The 9275-nt window shown below is 37.0% G+C and overlaps 4 protein-coding genes across 4 annotated transcripts; 1 reads left to right on the plus strand and 3 right to left on the minus strand.

The window, feature by feature from the left end:
* Positions 1–214: 214 nt before the first annotated feature.
* On the minus strand, positions 215–730 carry LOC136777950 (uncharacterized). Its single transcript, XM_066734523.1, has one exon. The coding sequence runs from the start codon at positions 728–730 to the stop codon at positions 215–217; it is 516 nt and encodes a 171-aa protein (XP_066590620.1).
* A 671-nt stretch (positions 731–1401) lies between these two features.
* Positions 1402–2400, plus strand: LOC136777951 (putative nuclease HARBI1). The gene is made up of 3 exons (XM_066734524.1): positions 1402–1439; positions 1530–1797; positions 1873–2400. Exons 1-3 carry the CDS (start codon positions 1417–1419, stop codon positions 2398–2400), a joined length of 819 nt encoding a protein of 272 aa, XP_066590621.1. The 5' UTR covers positions 1402–1416.
* A 1705-nt stretch (positions 2401–4105) lies between these two features.
* On the minus strand, positions 4106–7636 carry LOC136777952 (uncharacterized). The gene has a single exon (XM_066734525.1). It carries the CDS (start codon positions 7634–7636, stop codon positions 4106–4108), a length of 3531 nt encoding a protein of 1176 aa, XP_066590622.1.
* Positions 7637–7660: 24 nt separating this feature from the next.
* LOC136777953 (uncharacterized) lies at positions 7661–9025 on the minus strand. The gene has a single exon (XM_066734526.1). The coding sequence runs from the start codon at positions 9023–9025 to the stop codon at positions 7661–7663; it is 1365 nt and encodes a 454-aa protein (XP_066590623.1).
* Positions 9026–9275: the final 250 nt, after the last annotated feature.

Below are 9275 nucleotides of genomic sequence, written 5' to 3' on the forward strand. Positions count from 1 at the left end.
GTCGTCGCTTCCACGGTTCAAGCCAGAGAGAGCCAATCCTCATATCGACCTGACTGACTAGGTTCGATCGGGAGGGGGAAAAGGGCCCCGTGACCCGCCGATTTCGCACGGAAACTAACGAAGTCGATGGGTAGCGCTATTGAGGATGCATGGACTATCAGCGCTTGGAGAAAAGTAGCGAAACATCCCGCCCGCCTTCGTCACTTCGACGAATTTAAGTGGTGTGAGAATCCGCCCGCCTTGACGAATTTAATTCTTCCATGGGCAATGGACTAAGCCGCACTATCGGTCTCTTCAATATAGCTGAAGCTGTTCTCACAGAGACGACACGTATTAATCCATCCGATCCCGGATGGACTTCAATCACTCGCCCCATCGGCCATTTGGAAGGTGGAAATCGGTCGTCTCGAAGAATGACCAGCTGGCCCACTGCAAAATTCTGTGTAGGGCCTCTCCACTTGTTGCGCTCTTGCAGGTGATGCAAGTACTCACGGGACCACCGTCTCCAGAAAGTTTGCCGCATTTTTGAGACTAGTTGATATCTGGATAAGCGGTTTTCTGGAACCTCAGGAACAGGTATCTCCGATATAAGATGCAGGGAAGAGCCAATTAAGAAATGAGAAGGCGTTAATACTTCCAAATCTTCAATATCTCCGGACATCGGATAAAGAGGTCTTGAATTTAGGCAAGCCTCTGGCTGCGTTCCGTTATTACTGCCAGTACAGTACATCTCTAGTAACAGTGACGTTATTACAGTATACTGCAAATAGCGTTCCGTTATTACTTTAGTACTGCATGGCAGCTGTTTGAAATGTAAAACGGAACAGACTACTTACTTGCATTAAAGCAAACTTTTAGCAGACGATACTGGAAAATAGAAATATTATTCATTTAGTGTAACAGTTAAAAGTAGTTGAAAGTGAAACGACTTATCAATTTTTATATAGTTTCTAAAAATGTTTCATTACCATTGATATAATGGAAAAGAAAGAAATCATTTTATTAGCAGTAAACTGTATGATATCTGATTTAATTGAAACAGATACATCAGATAGTGATGAAGAATATTTTCTGGATGATATAAATAGAATAAATTCTAATTTTTCTCCAAGAACAAAGATAAGAAATTATTACAGTGAAGTTGTATGTAATTATAGTGATGCAGACTTCAAATCACATTTTCGGTAAGTTTTAAAAATATAAATAATATTCAGAAATTTGAATATACATATAAAAAGTATTTAATACTTTAGTTTTACATAATATCACATTTATGATATTTTTTGTTGTAGAATGATGCGAAGCACAGTGGCCTTCCTTACTGAGCTATTAGCACCCTATTTAGAAAAGAAACCAACAAAATATGGGCGTCAACCTTTGTTGCCAGAAAAGCAAGTACTACTGACCCTTTGGCTTATGGCTACTCCTAATTCATTTAGGTTAATTTTAAAATATACTTTTAATCAATCAGCAAATAATAACACAAGAAATTAATAACATATTTTATTTGATTTTGTCTAATATTATAGATGTGTTAGCGATAGGTTTGGAGTAGGTAAAGCTACTGCCTGGAGATCAATCCGAAGAGTAACAAATGCTTTATATAGTCTGAGGCATACATTTATAAAATGGCCTTCTACTGAGGAGGCAAGAGTCACAATGAGCAAAATTAGGACTAAATATGGGTTTCCTAAAGTAGTAGGAGCTATTGACGGAACCCATATACAAATATCTGCTCCAAAAGAAAAACCTGATGCCTACATAAATAGGAAAGGGTTTCACTCATTACAATTGCAGGTAATTTTTAAACTTTCTTTGTCAAATATTGTTTTTATGTAATATGATCTTTGTAATATATTAAATGTTTTTTAGGCTATTTGCGATCAAGATTTAAAATTATTCCATGTATATTGCGGAGAAGTGGGATCAGTACACGACATGCGTGTGTTTAGATTAAGCAATATAACAGACATGCTTAATGATGATAACTTCCCCGACAACAGCCATATCCTTGGAGACGCAGCTTATGAAATCCATAAGCATGTGATGGTACCATTCAGGGACAATGGCCATTTGACAGAGGAACAAATAAATTTCAATACCATTCTTTCATCATCAAGAATGATTATAGAGAGATGTTTTGGGCTTTTGAAAGGCAGGTTACGAAGTATTTTAGACAAATTGCCTATGACCAGGACTGACCTAATACCAAAATACGTAATAGCATGTTGTATTTTACACAATATTTGCATAGATAGAAATGACATATTTGAGAATATATTTATTCTTATAAATAATGAAAGAAGGGAAAATTATTTACATAATAATAGAAATAATGATTCGAAGTCAGAAGGAATTGCAAAACGAAATGCTATCATGCACTTATTAAGTCATCAATAAATGTATATCTGGTATTGTTTAAAGACTTTTAATTTATTATATCAAACTAGTTATTGTTTAGCATAATGCATGAAACTATATAAATATTAAATATATTTTTATATTTTTTAACAAAGTTTTTAATCTTAGTTTTAATTAATATAATTATGTAATACTATATATTCTCTTTAAATATAAATCTTTATATTTCTTAAAATATCACATTTTTCTGTACTATTATTGACTCATTCTTAAAAAATATCTTTAATACTGATGGATTCTTGAAGTAAAGCTATTTCCCAATTCTAATTAAGAGCTTCTTTCTATTTTTGTCCAATTTCCTTAAAACAAAAAAATAAGTAATTAATAAAACAAATGTGATTTAAATATCTTTCGGAAGCAAATACCCTGTATTATAAATTTTAAGAATTAAAGCAATATAATGGTCTTTATTATTATATACCTTTTTAGCTAATTTTTCTAAAACATGTTGCAACTTATCCAGCCTTTCCATTTTTTCCTTATGTCGTGTGTTAGCATCTTGTCGGCTCATTTTTTTTTCTCCCAGCAACAACGCTAATACATTTTTTTTCATTCTTTTTTGTTGAATATCTGAAAATAAGACATTTAATTTTATTAATTAGAAAAAAATATATATTTAAGACACACAAAAGTAAGGACACCGTCTTCTGTCATTACTTAAATCAGAAAACTTTTATTTCAAATTTTTCTATTATTTAAGATTTCGATTTATTCTTCAATAAAATGTATGGAATATATTATATGATTGTACCTTCATTTTCTTTCTCATCTTCCACAGATGTTCCTGCAACCGCAACAGGTTCAATCCAAGGTTCTCTTTCAAATATTTCTTGTAAAATCTAAAAATAATAAATTATGTTTTTGAAAATGTATATAAACTGTATGATAATGTACTCTTACCTCATAATATTTACAAGTCTTTCTCTCATTGCCTGATATATTATTATGGTCTTTTACTTTTTTAAAAGATCTTTTTAAGGCTTGCATCTTTGTGTTACATTTTTCAGGACTTATTTTATAGCCTCGATTATCCATTTCCGATGAAATTAGTTTAAATAAATTTCTTACACTTAATTTTTTACTTTTATTTTCTTTATATATCATTAATAATAATTTGGTTTCTGCTTCGGACCATAAATGCTGATCTATAGCGATGTCTACAAATATTATATAAAGAAAGTAAATCTTATAACATTAAAAAAGTTAGTACTTACGAATATCGTTTTCATTAGTTACAGCAGGGGTTATAGGTATAGGATCATCGGGATCATCTACTAATTCTCCCTGTAACTGGTGTAACTGATGATTTCCATGTCCAACGAATCTCTCGTATAAAACTTGAGCAAATGTTGAATCTTAAAAATTGCGTGTATTTTAAAAGCATAAAATGAATTAAATATTGTAATTAAAAATCAAATGTGATCATAAATTGATATACCGGAATTAGCTTTTGCGGCAGTTGCAACATCAACAGTTACTCTAACTTCTTCATTATTTTCATTTAGAAAAATAATTTGAGTCATTTCACTTTCAGAATTCATAGTGCCCGCCATATTGTTTTCTGTCTTTTACTGCATTTGCCCCACCTCGATGAGCCCAGTAAACGCAGTAGGAAATGACGTAAATTAATGACGTCATAAAAATTCTCTAGGACTTTTGCGGTATACTGGAAGCTTACTGCAAACTATTTCGGAACGATTTGAAGTATACTTGCAGTATACTTCCAGTTCATGCGGTAATAACGGAACGCAGCCTCTATCTCGGACAGTGCAGTAGAGAATTCTTCAAATGTGAGCTTATGCTCACCGATGACTCGAAGGAGGTGATGCTTGGTAGCCTTTACTCCCGATTCCCGTAATCCTCCGAAGTGTGGTGAATTTGGTGGAATGAAGCTCCAAGATGTTCCCTGCATTGCCAGTTGTTCAGCAATGTCGTGGTAGAATTTGGAATACGCTGTAAACATTGTTTGTAGCTCCTTGTCCGCACCTTGAAAATTTGTCCCATTGTCGCTATAGATGGTTCCGCAAAATCCTCTGCGACTAACGAATCGGCGATACGCAGCCAAAAGCGTTTGAGTGGATAAATCGCTTACCGCTTCTAAATGAATAGCTTTAGTACAAAAGCATACAAACAAACATATGTATCCTTTGTAGGATTGCTGACCTCGGCCACCTGACATTTTTAACCAGAACGGACCGGCATAATCGAGACCCGTGGTCATAAACGGTCGAGAAGGAGTTATTCTAGAAGACGGTAAATCACCCATCAACTGGGTAGCTAAACGAGGCCGAGCACGGTGGCAACGAATGCAAGCACGAACATGGCGCTTGACTAAACTTCTTGCACCAATAATCCAAACATGTTGCAACAGGGTTCCCATAGTCAGAGCAGGTCCACCATGCAAGGCTAAGACGTGAGCTTGCTTAATGAATAATTGACTTAAATGAGAACGTTTCGGTAAGATAGCTGGATGCTTAACTGGGAAAGGTAGAGACGAATGGGTCAGTCTACCACCCACTCTGATGATTCCGTATTCATCCAAAAACGGTCGCAGTTTTTGAAGTACACTTTTACGAGGAAGCAGTTGTTTGTTTTTTAGACGAATTAAGTCATCCGGAAAAGCAGAACTCTGTGCCAAACGAATGAGACAAATCCGCGATGATTGTAACTCCTGAGAAGATAAAAACCCATGAATAGAGGGCAATCCCTTTTTTTTGTTACGACAATTCACTATAAAGCGCAAGCAGTAGGCTGCGACACGGAACAATTTCATCAATGACGAAAATCGATCGAGCAACGTATCCTTTTCTTTAAGCTGGTTGATCAACATTGACTTTACAACAGGCTCTGAAACCTTTTCGTTAGATGGCTGCTTTGGCCAACAGCTGGATGATTTGGACAGCCAATGAGGACCTGTCCACCAGAGTGAAGTAGATTTTAGCGTATCGGGATCTACCCCTCTTGTGGCAAGATCCGCTGGATTTTCCTTAGTAGATACATCATTCCAAACGGCATTTGGAAGTTCAGTTTGAATGTATGAAGTTCGGTTGGCTACAAAAACCTTCCAATGCGATGGATGCTTGTTAATCCAGGCCAACACATCGCGACTATCACACCAGGCTGTGATAGGCAGTTTTTTATAAAAATCAATTTTTCTAAGATGTTTGAATAATTTAACCAAAAGTACTGCACCGCACAACTCTAAATTGGGGATACTTTTTGTTTTCACTGGTGCCACTTTTGACTTAGCCATAATAATAGATATTTTACACGATCCTTCTTTATCAATTACCCTTAAATAGATGACAGCAGCATATGCTCGCATGGAGGCATCTGAAAATCCATGAAGTTCACAAGAAGAATTATCAATCGTCCCTAACCAGCGACTAATAGAAAGTTCGGAAATTCGAGAAATGTAATTATTATACTTCTTCCAGCGACTGGCAATTTCCAATGGGAGGGGAGCATCCCACTCTAGCTTTAAAATCCAGATGTCTTGTAATAGAATTTTTGCGTTAATAACTACTGGCGTTAGCCAACCTAGAGGATCGAAGAGTCGCGCTAAGTTCGAGAGAACAACTCGTTTGGTTGGAGCGGTAACTAAATTTTGTACGATTTCTGTATTAAAATTAAAGGTGTCCAGAACAGGATGCCAAATTAACCCAAGTGTCTTAACTGTTTGATCTACTGAAATAGGTTTTTCAGACTCGATTAGGCTAGTGTCTTTACATTCTTTAGGATACAACAAAGCTGAATTAGAAGCCCATTTGCCTAGCTTAATTCCCGCTAACTCGAGCAAGGATATCAGCTGATCTCTGATAGATATTGCCTCATTCAAATCGTCAGACCCCGAAAAAATGTCGTCAACATAGATTTGCTTTTGTATGCACTGTGCTCCCAGTGGATAACGCTGTTCTTCGTCTTTCGCAAGTTGCAATAGGGTTTTGATGGCCAAATATGGCGCACACGACGTACCATAGGTAACTGTAGTCAACCTATAATCACGAGGTGGCAAATTTGGATTAGATGACCAAAGTATGCGTAATAAATCCTGATCTGATTTATTTATAAGAACCTGTCTGAACATCTTTACGATGTCAGCAGTGAAAACGAAACGATGTTGTCTCCAACTTGTCAATATCAGTGACAAATCACTTTGTAAGATTGGTCCAGGTAGCAAAAAGTCATTCAAACATTTTTGATTGGATATGCGTCGAGAAGCGTTAAATACCACTCGAAATTTTTTCTGAGACGAACTTATTCGACTTACGATAGCATGGTGAGGCAAATACCAAGCTCTCTCATTAACTATTTCGTCCTCTGGTACGAGCTGCATATGTCCTAAGTTTTCATACTGGTCCATGAATGCGCAATAATCGCGTGCCAATTCTGGATCGCGATTAAAACGCCTCCTCAAAGAATAAAAAGAGGTAATTGCAAGTCGACGCGTTTGATCCGCCACCTTCGGTAATTCCGACTTGAGTGGGAGTCTGAGGATATAACGCCCTTCAGAATTTCTAAAATGCGTATTCTGAAAGAAACGTTCACAATATTCATCCTCTGGACTAAGGATACGAGGTAATGTTTGGACTTCTTCAATAGCCCAAAATAATTCTAATATCTTACTAATCGAATCCTCAACCAGGCTATGAACACTAACTATCTGAAGTCTTTGATTAGAATCCTTGATACGCAAACTATGCCTACTAAAAGAACCTGAGAATATCCATCCTAAGGCTGTATTTTGAGCGACCAAGTTATGAAAATCGATGTTTTGAAAACCCTGGCGAAGTATGAAAGCATAAACATCAACTCCTAACAATAAATTTACTTCCCCAGGTATATGAAAATCAGGATCTGCTTTAAGGAGCTTGGCAAACGCCGAAGTATTATCAATCGCCAATTTTTCAGAAGGGAGACAATTGGTAATTTTAGTCAATACAAAGGCATTAACTTCTAATTCGAATGACGACTCGATATTTGACTGAACGCGAAATGACACTGTTGATCGACTTGTAGTATGTTTAGATGCACCAACACCTACCACTGTTATGCTAACTCGTCGGCGTACAAGATTAAGGGCCTGAGCCAATGCCTCAGTAATTAATGTCACTTCTGATGCTTGATCAAGCAGAGCTCTTGCTTTTAGTTTTAACCCATTGTGATTTATAACCCACACCTGTGCAGTTGGTAAGAGGCTACCTGAGTTTGCCATACCTGAATTCGATTATTTTAATTGCTATAATTGGTCCGAAGAACTAGGTTCAGTTTGAGTAAATAGAGTATTTACACTCGAATTGGAAGAGTTTCGCGAAGTCTCATCATGAAGCATCGTGTGATGGTGCCCTTGGCATTTGTTGCAAGAGTGCTTAGACTGACAATTCTTTACTTGGTGCCGACCGAAACAATTAAAACAAAAGCCAAGCCGGCGAATCTCATTGTGCCTTTCACTACCTTTTAGTGCTTTAAATTTCTCACACCGCCCTATGTAATGTTGGCCTGCACATAGAGGGCATTTTAAGAAATTCGAAATTTTCGAAATCGTATCCGAACTAGAACTAGTATGATAAGATTTAACAATAGACTTGTTGCTAGTCTGCGAATGGCGCTTTCCCTGCCCAGAAACCTTTTCAGAAACATTGGTTGCAGTAACAGAACTAAGGGCCAAAATAGTACCCTCTAAAAATTCCGTCAATTCTCTGAAAGTTGGCGGCGTTTTCCTCAAAACATTGAAATGAGAAGATCCACTTGGTTCGGAACTTAGCCCCCTCGTACTCATATGAGTCTCCCACGCTTTACGAGTTACTGGATCGAGACGCTCGCTAACCATGACGACTAGAAGGTCATCCCATGAATCTACCGGCCGATCCAAATTCTTCAGCATTCGTATGCTGTGACAAACCTCATCTACCAAACGTCTCAACTCAACCGCCGATTCCACTTTAAGAGGAGGAATTTTTGTTAAATTTAATACCAAATGATACACCTGAAGCCTTAAGTTTGAAAATCGCTCTTTTAAAGCAAGCCAAGTAGATAGATAATTGGCATCGGTCACGGTGACATCTTTTACGAAATCAGCTGCAGTGCCTTTCAAACATCCCATTAAGAACTGCAGCTTGTCAACATTAGAAAGTTGAGCTTTGTTATGAATCAAAGAGGTAAACCTATTTTCGAAGGCATCCCAATCTTCGTACTTTCCCGAAAATTGAGGCCAATTGATTTTCGGTAAAATTAAATTATGTGACGATGACTGAAGAGCATCGCTGTTTGTACTGTTTATTGTTGAAGTCGATGCATTGTCCTCGGGCAGATCAACAAGCATGCGATCCAGTTCATCCCTACATTCGTCACGTATACCTTCCGTAGTCGTAAAAAATGATTCTGTTATATATGTATCATCTTGGATATCCTCTCGTGTTATAATCTCTGTATGGCATTTACAGAATTCCTGCCAATATTCACACAATTTTTCACGACGATCGAGTATTAATGCCCTCGTGATGCGTTCTCGCTGTAAGGAACGAATTGCCGGCATAATACGCGCAATATTGTTAGACCGATCCTTTTGTAATATGATAAGCCTACGAGCTTGTACAGGCGCCATAGCTTGTAAGAGCGCGATACCAATACCAAATGTAAACAAACGCCTAACAAAACAGTTAACTAAACACCTTCTTTGTAGAACGAAACAATATTCAACGCGCCTACAAGATATTCGTGTAGTTTCTCCGTTCACACAAACACAAAAACGCTATAATTTCTTAATTACATCATAATTATAGATCTCGATAATGATTATGTTAATAGGATAACGCAAAGCCTCCTTACCCGTATCCGGCTCGAAGGACCAAAAT

This window comes from Prorops nasuta, unplaced genomic scaffold (genome assembly GCF_024137725.1).
Source record: "Prorops nasuta isolate Cenicafe-Biocafe unplaced genomic scaffold, Cenicafe_Pnas_1.2 PNAS00013, whole genome shotgun sequence".
NCBI classification, from domain to species: Eukaryota; Metazoa; Arthropoda; class Insecta; order Hymenoptera; family Bethylidae; genus Prorops; species Prorops nasuta.